The 14,147-nt window shown below is 56.1% G+C and overlaps 2 protein-coding genes across 2 annotated transcripts; both read left to right on the top strand.

Annotated features, from left to right (window-relative positions):
• Nucleotides 1-8,271: 8,271 nt before the first annotated feature.
• PG997_008868 (transcriptional regulatory protein) lies at nucleotides 8,272-11,080 on the top strand (the record flags this gene model as incomplete). Its single annotated transcript, XM_066813183.1, has 5 exons — nucleotides 8,272-8,320; nucleotides 8,421-8,685; nucleotides 9,084-9,236; nucleotides 9,522-9,954; nucleotides 10,025-11,080. The coding sequence occupies 5 exons, from the start codon at nucleotides 8,272-8,274 to the stop codon at nucleotides 11,078-11,080; spliced, it is 1,956 nt and encodes a 651-aa protein (XP_066668525.1).
• Nucleotides 11,081-12,073: 993 nt separating this feature from the next.
• On the top strand, nucleotides 12,074-14,017 carry PG997_008867 (uncharacterized protein; the record flags this gene model as incomplete). The annotated part of the gene is made up of 3 exons (XM_066813182.1): nucleotides 12,074-12,417; nucleotides 12,516-12,639; nucleotides 12,725-14,017. The coding sequence occupies 3 exons, from the start codon at nucleotides 12,074-12,076 to the stop codon at nucleotides 14,015-14,017; spliced, it is 1,761 nt and encodes a 586-aa protein (XP_066668524.1).
• Between the last annotated feature and the right edge of the window lie 130 nt (nucleotides 14,018-14,147).

The following is a 14,147-nucleotide window of genomic DNA, read 5'->3' as shown; positions in this document are numbered from 1 at the left end:
GAATGAAGCAACCCAACCCCAATCAGCTTGTCCTTGGTAATCTGACATATCTCGGAGCCAGTGAAGGTCCCAGGAACAGGACCTGCTTCCCTTGACCTCACGTACGTAACCGCAAGAGATTGCTTCGACTGGCCCAGTATCCTGCGATCGTGTTTAGCCCAAGAATACCCCTTTGTTTCCCCCAATGGTCGGTTGGTCATGAGCACACGAGAATTGCATGATGTGCTCCGAGCCATATGAGGATGTATGTAACATGGTACACATGTGTAAGCCCGAGAGGCACCATGAGGATACCAAGCTCGAGCACACTCAACCGCCGGTATCCTTCCGGGCGTCCCTCCATATGTCCCGTAGGTCCAACTTGTCGTCGAAGCTATGCACCGGTGTAGCGTAGGTACACCTCACTGGCAAGAGTTTCACGCGGTTGCCATACAACCTCAGCACCAATGCAAGGCTTACGGCGCCGACACATGGGGCCGATGGCAGCTTCATCGTGGCCAATTGGGTATGCACCAATTGAGTATGCTTCCACTTCTCTGGCCACCAAATGAACCAATGCACGAGGGGGTTTGCGATTGGCGAGAGCCGGCAAGTCACTGCGAAACACGTACGGAAACTACACGTGGACATGATCTACACGGGAGACCGCGAGCCATTTCGTGACAGATCAAATGTATGCAAGCTCTTTGTCCAAATCAGGATGCCTGGTCGTCTCCCATGTTCACGGCAAGCCATGGCCAATGAACGGAGCCGAGTGCGTGACAAAGAAACTCGGGATCTCACCGCTTCGGGACCAGATTTGTCTCGGGCCTGGCCATGGAATGAACCTCACTTGCAGTGAACTAGGGGCAAAGGTGTAAACAGACTGCGCTCGTTGGGCATACTAACAAGAACAATGCGCTGATGCGATCATCATCGTGGTTTCGTTCATACATATCAAGTCGGGAATCTCCCCATGCGCAGGCAGGATGTATGCATCAGCTGGAGGGCTTGTCGCCGTTGCTACGCTACGCTGCCCAAAGGCGGCGTCGAAGTCCGTGTGCCATCATCGGCCCAATCGGGATCAATTCAATTCTGACTTACCGCAATTTGCGGAAGCGAAGTACATGCATACCTACAATACACCTACTTGCTGGGGTTGCGCTGGCGGGCGTTTTTTTGTCTTTGCTTCTTCTGTCCCCAGTCCGTTCGCCAGGATGGGGGCAAGTTCCGATCGCAATGGTGGCGGCGCATCGGGGTCAAGGACACATCTTCCAGAAGCGGTGAAGGGGGAAAAGATGCATGTGTAGAGTGAGGTGATGCGATGCGGACTGGCCGTGAGGGGGAAAACTCGGCAGAAGATCGCAAAGCGTGCTTGGAGGAGCAAGTGGAGTAAAACATGGCCAGCATTGCCGGGCCAAATTCCCGGCACCGGGGCTTTCGCGACCGGAGAGACTCGCGAACGAGACGAGAGAAAGAAATCTCTGCCTTCAAACGCGCGAGCGAGAGGGAGAGACCATCGGCCCACTCGCTCGCTCAAAACCAGCCACCAGCACGAAATAAGATGGGCTGATGATCACTTTAACGCGGGTATCGGGACAGGGGCGCGCGACCGGCAATGGGGGATTATCGTCAATCAGCATTCAACAAAGGCCGGAGAGGACAGACAGACAGACATGTTTCAGATAGATCCCAAATCAAACAGTTCTCGCTATGCGCACCCACGATCGTCCTTCCAAACATGTTTGGAGGCGCGACGATCCTTGGGCTTTCGAGTCGATTGTGTAGTCCATGTCCCATGTGCATGGTAAATGGGGCGGTCATCTTTGATACTTTTCCCCGGACCGTCTTGCGACTGGCCGCGGGAGCTGAGGGTTGGTTTCGGTTCTCGTTTGATGAGCTTTGCGACGGGCGGGCTTTTTTTCTTTCTTTTCTTTCTCAAATCAGACCCAACTACAGGTTAGCAGGGTGAGCGACAGAGGGAAAGTGTGGGGTGCAAATGATCCAAAGGACCCAGGTCGTTCGTGTCTGTCTGTCGTCCAACAAACAACCACCCCCAAAAGCACAGGCGCTTCCCAGCCCGAGGATCCCGTCCGTTTGTTCGCTGCCCTCACCCCATGCCGGGTTGACTCGCGAGAAGAAAACGGGGGGATGGATGGATGGATGGATGGATGATGGGGGTCTACGTACGCGACTTGTTCGTTCGCGTAACCACACCCACCCCGTGTGTTCTTCCAACAAACCCGTCGATCACCAAAATGGGCCGAGGCCAAGATAATCGTGACAAAAAAAAAAGGCTGAGAAACAAACAACTTAAGCTGTCTGTAGGTACTTCTGTATTCAACCCATTTGGAATGTCAGATGCCCGAATGTGCATGCTCTTTTTTGTCCTCGATCGAAGAATATGACATGACGTCCATGTGTATGAAGTAATCTACATAGCTAATCTGTACTCGTCCTGGTATCCGAGATGAGATGAGATGACACGCGAAGAGAAAAACCGGAGCTCATTTCGCCAGCCAGCGACTCCGAGGGGGGTCAAGTCCGTAATTACCTCCCAAGTGGAGGCATCCAAGAAGCCGGGACTTACGGAGGATGGGAGTCGAAAATCGAAAATGCGTCGTCGTCGTCTCCTGTCGTCTGTCAGCCGTTGGAGCCATACGCGCAAGTCGTGTATATTTTTAGGCACGTAGGATTCCTTTGCCGCCCGATGGGTAGGAGGGCATCGCATCGCACCGCGTGCACCGCAGTTTGTGTGTGCGACGTTCCTCGTGGCAGGCGGGCAGTGTGTTGCTATTTTCGCCCTAGGCTCGTTTTTTCCGGGTGTCCGTGGTTTTTTGTCGCGGCGCTTACTTCGCCAGTCGGGGCACGGCTATTTCCACACCTGTGGCCTTTTTTGAAGATGCGCTTGCCAATTCACTTCACAGCAGCGCCGGCAACAGACTTGATCAGGCGATTTCCCGTTGGCCTGTGGAGATAGAGGGCAAAAGAACAGGCCCGTCAGGGCTCAGCGCACTCGGCCATTTGTGTGTATGTGCTTACCGGCACTGTCAAACCCGTGCCGGTGTGGGTGAGTGAGTCGCGTCTATGCCCCCGGGACCAGTCTATTGGAATTTGATGTGTAGCTACGATCCTCAGAAGAAGAAAAGGGGGGTTACATTGAATGACGCCGCCTGGACAAGCAGAAGAAGGGGAGGGAGAAACCGGCAGGCAGGCTGTGGGATTTTTGGTGGCTGAATCTGGAATGGGCGCGTGCTCTCCGGAGCCAAACTTGAAGAGGACAGGGCTGCGTTCCTACTACTTCGGGCGGGTGCAGCGGACGACAGAGACCGTTCGTTTTCAGTACAGTAAAATCTGAAGTCAGCATCAGCAGCAACCACCGCCCCCTTGTATCTGTCGTCCTAACTTGGCCCTGTCCCAGATATGCCTGCGGCTGAGCGTCGGCTGCCGCCCCGAAGCATCGTGTTTGGCCGCTGTTTTTTTGCTTCTATTCTTTTCTTTTCCCGCCTTCTCTCTGCTTCTTCACTCTATTTCGAATACGCGGTGTGCGAACGGACGGAAGCTTGTAGCGAGTACGGAGTAGCATGCAGCAAAAACCATGCTGATAGATGACACCATCGGGGCGCCAGTGCACGCCGAAACTCGACCGGCCGAACAATTGGCAGGAAACCGGGAATGGTCTCCAGGCTAGCGAAGCGCGCGTGGGATGGGCTGCGAACGACCAGTATGTAATCGCCTTTTTCGCTGCGCAGCATGACATAATAAGTAAGACCGTAAGACGGCCGACTCCCCACGGATCTTCGGCTTGTCATGGCTGGCAGCTCTAGGGCCAAAGGTGCCGGAGGACCCAATTTTCAGGTTGCCGAGTGGGAATGGCGCGCGTGTCTGTCTGACCAGCCCATTCGTCACGGGGAGGGAACGGGGGCGCAAGATGATTATTAGGTGGGAAATGGATTCGGAACAGGTGCGCGCAAATGCCCTCTCGCCCTATCCCTATCTTTCTCTCGTTCTCATATGCCGATCCGCTGGGCATTGATCACAAGAAAGTGCCGCCTTAAGGTACGGTACTCGCTCGCGCACTCTACCTACTGCGACGGTGGCGGAAACCGGCAAACTACATGGAGGGGCCAGGGTTCGCTGGGTGCTTGTTTTACGGATGATCACGGACGTATTTGACACGGAGCTTGCCCGACCCATCCCCATTAATTTAACCAGATGCGCCCATCTGACTGGTGGCTTGTGGGGAGACCAACACGCGATGCCGCGCCATGATACTCCATGATACTCGAGGAGAAACCGGAAGGGCCTCGTGGGCTGCATTCGGGGGAGATGATGCAATTGAATGAGTGCCCTCATCAAACAACACATCGCCAATGGTGAGTGAGTGAGCGAGTGCGAGCGAAAATGCTGGATGAGATCCGTATAGATGAGATACCAATAAAATGACAATCCAGACGGCCGGCTGGACCATTGGCTGGTTAGGGGTGGGTAGCATGGAACCGATGGATGCATGAAGCCTTGCTCTAAATTGGTAGTACCTCGGGGGGTTGCTCGCTGGCCGCTGGTGTGTGTATCTGTCTGTCCCCCCGTTCCGTCGAGGGAGAAAGGGAGAAAGGGAAAAAATAGCCAGAGATAGAATCAAAAACATCGCATGGCGGCTCCACCAGGTTCCGATGCGATCCACCTGTTCTTCTGCGACACTTTGTCGACTTGAGAAATGCAATCCCGAACCTTTTCTGTCCGAGGGCAGGAGGTCCAGTGCTGCTGCGGAGGGCAACTTTTTGGGAGGCAGGAGGGTTTTTACTTTGCCCTGGGCCGTTTCCGGAACACAGCAAAGCCGCTCCAGTTTTATTTAAATAACACCGACAATAGTTGCCGGATCATCGGCAGGGGCAGTCTCATGGCAATATCGAGGAGCGACAGACAGAAAAAGCGTGCAATCGGGTCGCGAGTCCAATCGCTCTCGGTCGGCCGGACTTGAGGGGGCGCTGTGTGATACAGGGAGAGGGAGCGACGAGCAAAAACCAACAACCAACAGCAGTGGTGTGTGTTCGGTCGGGGGTGTTGAGGCGCCTACGTGTAGGGTGCGTCGTAGGTCGCCCGCAGCCCATGCCAAGCTGACACGGGCGGCAGCTTTTCCCTGCCAGTGTTTCCGGGTGCTGGAGTACAAGGGCTTCCGGTGTCTCCATTTCTGGAGCTTGGGGCTTGCGACCACTGCATCACTCAACCCCAGAACAAAAAACACCCGGCCCAACTCCCGCCCCCCTTCAATTGCGAAGGATACATGGTAATGAAGGCAGTGCGGTAGTAAGCGGCAATTAAAGTGAACCTAAGAGGACCGAAAAGCTCATCCCGCATGTCGACCGCCGCATGAATGTTGGTTTGCTTTTTTGGCTCTTTCGATTCTCAGATGCCAGACCCGGTCCGACCGACCATTCCTGGCGGACAAGACAGCAATAGAGTGGATCTTATAGCCAGACGGACATGCAAGGCACGCCCCGGGGGACCGCCCAGCGTCAGCCATCACACCCAAAAGGCGAGGCCGTTTGCGCGTTAAATCCTAACCCATACTGGTAGCCCGTATTGGCCGCACAGAAAAGCAGATGGATAAGATGGCGTGTCCAGCCTCAAGCGTCTATCTATCTGACGCGAACAGAAGTGACCAACGCGATGGGAGGCGATCGGCAAATCGCATTGCGCGTGCTTGCTGCTGGGCGTGTGAATTTGGGGGCATCGGAGGTGAGAGGTAACTGTACTTTTGCCGCCTCCTCGCCAATCATTGTTGCCACCTATGACTTCGTCCGGACCTCAGCTGGACCAAATCGAGCCTGGCTGATTGGTCCGGTACCTCGATGAGTCTAGGCCCTCCGAACAGACACCCTGACAAGTGACGCGCCGCCGGCCCATGACCACCTCCTGCCAACCCCAAACTAGGTAGGCGTGCATTCATTCGAGAGCAAAAAAGTCGCTTGCTTGCCTGCTCGCTGCGCTTCCAGCAAATCGATCGATGGGTGGCACACCCGCCAGGGTCGCTCGTGGCTCTGCAGCCGGGCGACCGGGCAGGCAGCAGTCGCTGATCCGACTCACTCGGAACGAATAATCAAGTACATGCACCATGGAAAAAACGATGCCCGTGTAATAATTGAATTCATGGCCGTTGTTACATGTACCGACTTGGCGAGTCCGATGTCTTTGTCGATGGCGCTTCTGGCACGATTACATGTAAATGCCGTGCCCGCTAGCATATCTCGCAACCAGTGCTCCGTACAGCGTTCGAACAAACCCGGCAGCATTTAGACCGTGAGCAGTAACCTGCCGAAGGTTTATGCGACCGACTGACTAACCTACCAGAGAAGTATACGGATAGTAATCTCACACTGTGGGCGCTCCCTTTGTTATCCAGCCTTACTTCCAAAACCCTAAAACGATCCGGAAGAGTCAGACAGGAGACGCCGCGGCTTATCAGAGAGAGACATATGGTCTCTTCAGCCCTTGTTTGACGGCTATGCCGTAGCAATAGTGCCATCAACAGACAAAGGCAATCAATCATGGAAAGACAGCAAGCAATCACATGTAGGCAGTCATCACGATTGATTGCTTGTCAAGTGTCTGTCTTTTTTTTCTTTCGTTGCATCGGCCCATAGTGGGTGGAATCTACGGTGGAAGCTACGAAGTATTTATACTTTATGCCAGCCGGAAAGTGCGCCTCTCGCTCTCTCCGTACCGAATGCAACCTCAATCTTCGTCCCGGCTTACACCCAGATTTTCCTTTCGCGACGGCCAGAAGTAAATGGCCGGTTGGAGGTTGAAGTTGATACATAGATCTCAATAGTACGAGAACGGGAAGTAGAGCGAATGGCAGACGACTGATGGTCAAGCCCCGAGCTATTTCTAGAAATAGAATCAATCGCCTGGAGTGAGTGAGGGTCTGGACTGGATGATTGAGCTGTTGTTCTCTCTTGGGCGAAACACCCCCGGCAGGCTTCAACCCCCGATCCGCCCGTGCCCGCCTTTCACTTCCACGTCCACTTCCACTTCTCAGCAGAGTTTCGCCCTCCCTCCCTTTCTGGCGCGCCTGGAGTCTTGGCTCAGTCGATACCGCAACGCCCCATTTTATTTCTCATTTCACTCAATTCCTCGTCTCCCCATCTTGTTTCGGTCCCGACCGGTCGTCTTTTCATTGGCGATAAACACTGAAATCACATCCGGAGACGGGGGCAATTGTCCAGAGGGACTACTGGTTGCAATATTGCTACCTATCCATGGGTGGTTAGATTGGGACAGAGAGTGAGAGAGTAAGAGCGCGCGCGCGTTTATATGAACGGTGTGCAAGAGAACAAGGAACAAGAAGAATATCTAGACGACGTAGCCCGTAGTGTCGCATCCCATCACGGAGGGACGGAGTACTGCTCGCTGCTGCAATTGCTGCCGCTGATGCAACTGCTGCGCGCTGCAGTTGGCCCAGGCTTTTAAAGAAAGAAGAAAAAGCCCAAGCCCGCATCGCCCAGCCCAGCCAACCCAGCTCTGACCCCCCGTTAATCCCATCATCCCCCCCCTAAAAAGCTGGGAAAGCCGTGGAGCCCGCCGCAGGACCCGAGACGCCGCCGTTGGATTCCCAGGCCTTTGCAGGAAGGCGTAGAGCCGGGGCTGATCTCCTAGGCCTCCTAGACTCCCTTCCCTCGACTCTCCAGCTGTTTGGTTCGTTCGGCCTGGCCTGGTTTGGATCTGGTCTTGCTTTCTTTGCCCTCCGCCTTTCCAGCCAACCTAAGGCAGGCTTGTGTGTGTGTGTCGTGTGTGTCCGCCTGGAAAGACAGGCAGCGTCTGTCGAGTGCCGGCCGGTCTTCTCTTCGTCAAGTGTTCACTTGAAGTTTAGGGTGTCCAAGCGTTCCACCCTCTCCCAGTCCCCCGACCGATCTTTCCTTCTCAATTTTACCTTTCACCCACCCCCTCTCCCAAGTCCCTTCTCCCAAAGGCAAAAAAAACCTCCACTCCCGACCGACTCGCACACAAAATTTCCCTGCTTCTCTTCCGGCGCACCGAACCATCACCGTCTCGGCTTTTCCATCATCAACAACTCTGCAACTGCCACTCCGGTCTGTCTCCGGTCGAGTCGATTCTGATACGGATCAAGCTCCTCCATCTCCATCTTCAATTTTCTTTCCATCTTTTCCTTCTTCTTGTGGTTGGCTTTGATCGTCGGCGTGTCGCGCGCCTTCGCCTAGTACCGCTCCCCTCCTACTTGGGAATCGCATCCGCCAGATCGCATCCCATCACCACAATCAAACCATCGCCATGTCGAGCGTGGCTCGTGGTACCAGTCTTCGGGCTGGCGGCGCCTGTGGTATGTATCTTCATCAGTGTCTACGCCCTTTTTCTTCTTTGTTGGTTACCCATCTACCTGTCGGTGATCGGTCACTAACCAGTCGCGTCAAACAAAAAAGTGAGGTGCCGAAAGGGCAAGACCAAGTGCGTCTATGAGAACGGTCGCGCTCCTTGCAAAAACTGCGCCAAGGGCATGCACGAATGCTATCTCCCTTCGGAGAGCATGGCCCATCACCACGGACAATCACCAGCGCGCGTCACTGTCAGTCGACCCAGAGAGAGTCTGCCTGGCGGCGAGCGCAGTGTCTCTGCCTCCGCGAATGAGGGCCAGCCTGCGCCTGCCGCGCCTCTGACCACGCAACCCACCCGGCCTACGGGCGAGAAGTAAGTCGCCATTTTTTCTCATTAACTCGTTGCATTTTTTTCTCGCGTCGTTTCGCGCATCTTATCATCATGTACCGGATCTATTGGTATTTCTATCATTTGGATTCTATTTTTAATTGCGTTTGTTCTCGTTGCTCGTCGGCCTGTCTTGCTGGCCTTTGCAGGTCGCCGGGGATTGGACTTTTTGGCTTTGTACGTCACGTCACGTCTTCGGGGGTTTCAAGGGCCCCAAAAGCGGCGCGCCCCCAAGTCTGGCGTGGCTGCAATGCCGGGCTGCCTCGCCTCGGGCTGTCCTTGTGCCTCCCCAGGCCAGGCCTGTGACTCGCGCCAAGCCGTTTTTACCTCCGTGTCCCACCATAAGCCAATCACGATGCACTGACGCTGGGAACTCCTTACAGGCTGTCGCCAGACCTCCTCGCCGAGTGTGAGCGAGTCATCAACAAGATGCTACCGGCCTGTGTAGCATTCCACAAACCCTCCTTCCTCCAGAAGTTGAAGAGCGGCACCTTGGATGCCAGCATCCTCAACGGTCTCCTGACCACCGCGGCTCGGTAAGTTTGTCACCAAAAATTGGCGTTTCCTCAATCTCGCCGCCTCCCTCCCGCCCCCACAATCCGGACCTGCCTTCTCCATTCATTCCTCCCTGGTCAATCGACTCTATTCCGGGCCTTTGCTAGCCAACCCTGGTCAATCGCCTTTTCGCCAAGCCACCTGCCACAATCTAATCCCGTCCCTTTTTTTACCCCCTTCCGCAATAAACCATCGGCACTTGTCTGTCTCGCGACATGGCAAGTCATCTCATCAGCATGATTCGATGCTGACTTTTCCCCTTCTAGGAGCTCGCCGGTGCTTGCACGACGATATGGCGGCAATGGCGGCCCGATGGCTGCTGCCGAGCACTTCGCCGTTAAGACTATCAGTCTCATCATGCAGAACCTTGATAACCCGGGCCTGGCCGACATCCAAGCCTTGTGTCTTCTAATCATCCACGAGTGGGGCAGCCGTAATGCGGTTCGCGCCTACATCTACCTCGGCCAGGCCGCTCGAATGGCCCAGATGTACCGGATTATCGATTCTCACCGCAGCCGCCCGGAGGCTGACCAGTTCATCCGGGAGGAGTCGTTCCGTCGCACCATGTGGCTGATCTACATCCTGGATTGCTTCCTCACCAGCAGCCCCGGCCGCCACCCTGCGCTATCCGCACACGACATTAAGGATGTCGCACTCCCTTGTCCCGACATGAGCTTCAACTTCGGTACTCCCGTCTACGTCCGGACCCTTGCCGGTTCGGCCCCGCGGCATGCCCGATACGCCGATGCCCTTGGGTGATGTCGGCGAGTTCGGACACATTGTTCTCGCCACCCAGGCGTGGCGCAACGTCATCGAGATGCTCACCACTGTTACTGTCGAGACCTTCTCGGAACAGCAGTGCCAGACCTTGGAGAATGAGATCGAGGCCGTGCGCCAGGCACTTCCCATGCACTTCATGGACAAGCCCAACCACATTAGCTTGCATATCACCATGGGCAGTGGCTTTACTTTCGCATTGCTGCACTCGCTCCTGCACTGCGCGACCATCATGGTGAACCGACGCCGTCTTCTCCAGGTTGTCACCATGGACGGTTTCAACCAAGAGACTTGGCGCATGTTGCCCCACGCCCATGCTCAGACTGTCGATCGCGTCTTTGCAGCCTGCCACAGCATCATTTCCCTGCTCAATGCCCTGGAGATGAACGGCGAGAAGAACACCTTGACCTGCTTCCCTCTGGTCATGCTGTTTGCCTGCTTCACATCAGCTTCCACTGTTGCCTGGTTCAGCCTGAAGGGCCTGACGCCGCTTGATGTCAACGAGACCGCGGAGCAGCTGGTTCGGGATTCGATGCACTTCCTGATGGATGGTGCCGAGTCCTGGACTCTTGCCATTCCCTGGTTCCGACACCTGTCCGTTATGGCTAAGGTCCTGCGAAACGGTGGCGTCCCTGCTGCTCAGCCAACCACTGCTGCAGTTCCGGCAGCTCCTAGCTCCGTCAAGGACGATGTCGCCAGCCAGCCTGGTGATAAGCCGGAAGTCATGGACTACGAGCGACCGGGCTCGGCGATGCAGGAGAAACAACCCGAGCCGATGGACTCGGACGAGCCCCGACGATCTGGCTTCACTACGATCAACGGCGGATCAGCCGAAAAGACATCCGCCAACGGCGGCAGCCCGCAACCCGCTGCGCCACTCCAGCCGAAGGTGGAATCGCCCAAGGCGCCTTCGTCGGCCGAGGGCGCGCAGAACGCCGAAGTGCCGGAACCGGGCAACGACATGACAGCCGCCGAGCTCTGCGGAGCGTTTGAGCGGCAGCTACTGGAACTGGATGACCTGGCAGCCTTTATGGGCGGTGGTGTATGATCTCCCCCGTCGAAGCCATTTTGTGGTGCTATGACAGATAAACCCACAAGCCAAGTCCTCGTACTGATACCGACGTAGATTGCACAGATACCGACCTAGAGGTGCTTGACTGTACATATACAGCAATCACGGAGTCGATGGCGTTTTGAAAGGAGCCTTTTCGAACTGGCCCTTTGAATTACAGGCGGATGCATGGTCCCAAAGGGGAGGCGTTTACGGCATTTGTACTACTACGGTATTAAAGTGTGTTTGCATTGCTTTGATTATTCGAGGGGTTTCCAACATGATACCCCCGTTGCTTCTCTTCGGCAATGGCAGTCGGAGCAGGTTGAGACCATTTTACTTCATGTCATTCTAATTAATAGAAGAATGAAAACAGCTATGATATCTGAGGAACGGATTTCGTGATCCGCTATTACCAGCCAATTGTCCTGTTGCCACCATCCCATTCCATGCCAATGGTCGGTCCTATTGCCAGCCAGTTATCCAGTTCCTGCTACTGTTACTGGCTGTCCGGATCCTGAGTATCCTACTCACACTTGGAGGCTGGGATCAGATCACGCCATTGGCTGGCTTAGGCGTATTATAATAGTACGATAAGTTACACCTAAGATGTGACAGCCCATAGCCCGTAGAATGCAGATAGATGATGACTGTCGCCAGCGATTATTGGTCACGTGATCCCAGTCCACTCATGCTTTCAGGTAACTTCTCACAACACCAGAAATCAATGCAACCTACCTACCTTCCAAATTCATGCAAGTTGTCAACCTTGTATCAAGCCGCCAGTTTCCACTCTTTTCTTGTCAGGCAACAAAGTCGCATGGCTTGTGAGTCGCGATAGCACGGTTATGGAATAAGAGCAGCATCTACCTACCTCTCTGGCTTGGAACGAACGGCAAAGGGAATCATAAACGAGACGTCACATCCCATCCCATCCCGCCCACGGGTTCACCGGTGGCGTGGGCGATCTCTGCGGGGCCTAGGAAAGCAATGGCATCACCGGGCAATGATCCCTCTGTTCCGCGGGGACTGAAGCGAAAGCACGATGGCAACGCGCCGCGGATGACGCCGTCGCAGCGACTTGCCGCGGCGCGCAAGGCGGGAATCGAGACGCATGTCGATCCTGCGCGACTTGGGAAGGATGAACACGACAACAACAATGCGGCAGCAGCTACGGGGTCGGCCACCGCTGCAAGCGATGGGGATGATGGCAAGAGCGATACAGCACCACCGGCGGAGAAGGACCATCGGGACGATGGGTACTATGAGGGGCTGTACACGTCCGAGCTGGACTTCGAGTCGCTGGGAAGGGAAGATGAGGAATTCGGTGCTCTGTAAGCTCGCTCTTCTTGTCGTCGTTTCTTTTTTCAGACGGGTATTTTTGGACATGAATATACATCCCGATTAACTGACATCCTGTGGCGCAAAACAGGTTAACAGCAGGGAAGCATCTTGACTTCACCGACCCAGCAGCGATGATGCAGCTCACCAAGACGCTGCTGAAACGGGACTTCGGCTTGCAGATCGAGTTGCCCAACGACCGACTGTGTCCTCCAGTGGGTTCTTCTCGTGATTGATGAATGCGAAGCTTCGTCATCCATGGTGATTAATTCGTGTCACTGACTGGCCGTCTGTTCGCAGGTCCCCAATCGGCACAACTACATCTTGTGGCTCAAGAGCCTCCTCGACACCTCGTCACCCACGTACGCAGACGCGTACGAACCCGAGCGAAAAGTCACGGGCTTGGACGTCGGGACCGGCGCCAGCGCCGTCTACCCGCTCCTCGGCTGCGCCCAGCGGCCGGCGTGGTCGTTCATCGCCACCGACATCGACGCCCAGTCCCTGGCCTGCGCCCGGCGCAACGTCGCGCTCAACGGCCTCGGGTCCCGGATCCGCGTCGTCGCGCGCAAGGACGGCGGCGCGTCGCTCATCCCGCTGGACGAGCTGGACGGCGAGGGTGATGGTACGCCGCAGAAGATCGACTTCGTCATGACGAACCCGCCCTTCTACGAGTCCGAGGCCGAGCTGCGGCAGCTCGCGGCCCAGAAGGCCCTGCCGCCCGCCAGCGCCTGCACGGGCGCGCCGCACGAGATGGTGTGCGAGGGCGGCGAGGTCGGTTTCATCCAGCGACTTATCGACGAGTCCTTGGTCCTGCGGGAGCGCGTGCAGTGGTACACGGCCATGGTGGGCAAGCAGTCGAGCCTCGGCGTGGCCGTGGACCGGCTCCGCGCGCGCGGGATCGACAATTACGCCGTCGCGCAGTTCGTGCAGGGCCACAAGACGCGGCGGTGGGCGGTGGGCTGGAGCTTCGGGGCGCGGAGGCCGGCGGGGCGGGCGTGTCGCGGTGGTGGTCTTTCCGGTGGTGGTGGTACTCCTTCCCTTGCGGATGGGAGCACTGGGAAGAGCTTACTGCCCCAGGTGACAGAGATGACGGTCGCGGCGAGGACGGCGAGGACACACGCCGCGGCGGGGCAGCTCGAGAATACGTTCTGGACGCAGCTGGAGGACGTCACGGACGGGCTGGATCTGGTGCAGTGGAGTCTGGACGAGGAACGGCTCCGGGGCGTCGGGTTCACGGATGGGAACGTGTGGGGCCGGGCGTATCGGCGTCAGAAGAAGAGGGCCACGGCACCGATGGATGATGGCGGAGCGGGTAGTAGAGACGGAGAAGGGAAGAAGGAGGACGGGAAGCATGAGGGACAGCAGAACGGGCCTGCCGCCGATAGAACCAAGACCAAGAAGGAACCGGCCGAGTGCTCGTTCGGGTACTCCATCTCGATCCAGACCAAGGGTAAGCAGAGCGCCGAGGGAGCGGCGGTGCACGAGGTGGCGGCGGTGGTGCGGTGGCTGCAGGGGAGCGATTTCGGTCTGTTCGAGAGCTTTTGCGGGATGCTTCGGAATGGGTTCGTGGCTGTTACTACTGGTTCGTTATAAGCATACCTAGTCACTTGCTTGAGAAGCAACCAGCAGTAAATTGAAAAGGATACAGAAGTAGTAATGTCCGGATAGCAGGCCAAGGATCTGCTTGCTGGCCAATGATGGTGACGATCAACGCTTCCCATTC

The sequence above is a fragment of the Apiospora hydei genome (genome assembly GCF_038363865.1).
Source record: "Apiospora hydei strain CBS 114990 chromosome Unknown utg000006l_segment0_segment0, whole genome shotgun sequence".
NCBI classification, from domain to species: domain Eukaryota; kingdom Fungi; phylum Ascomycota; class Sordariomycetes; order Amphisphaeriales; family Apiosporaceae; genus Apiospora; species Apiospora hydei.
Note: the sequence above shows the minus strand (reverse complement) of the source record. Positions and strands in the feature narration are given on the sequence as shown.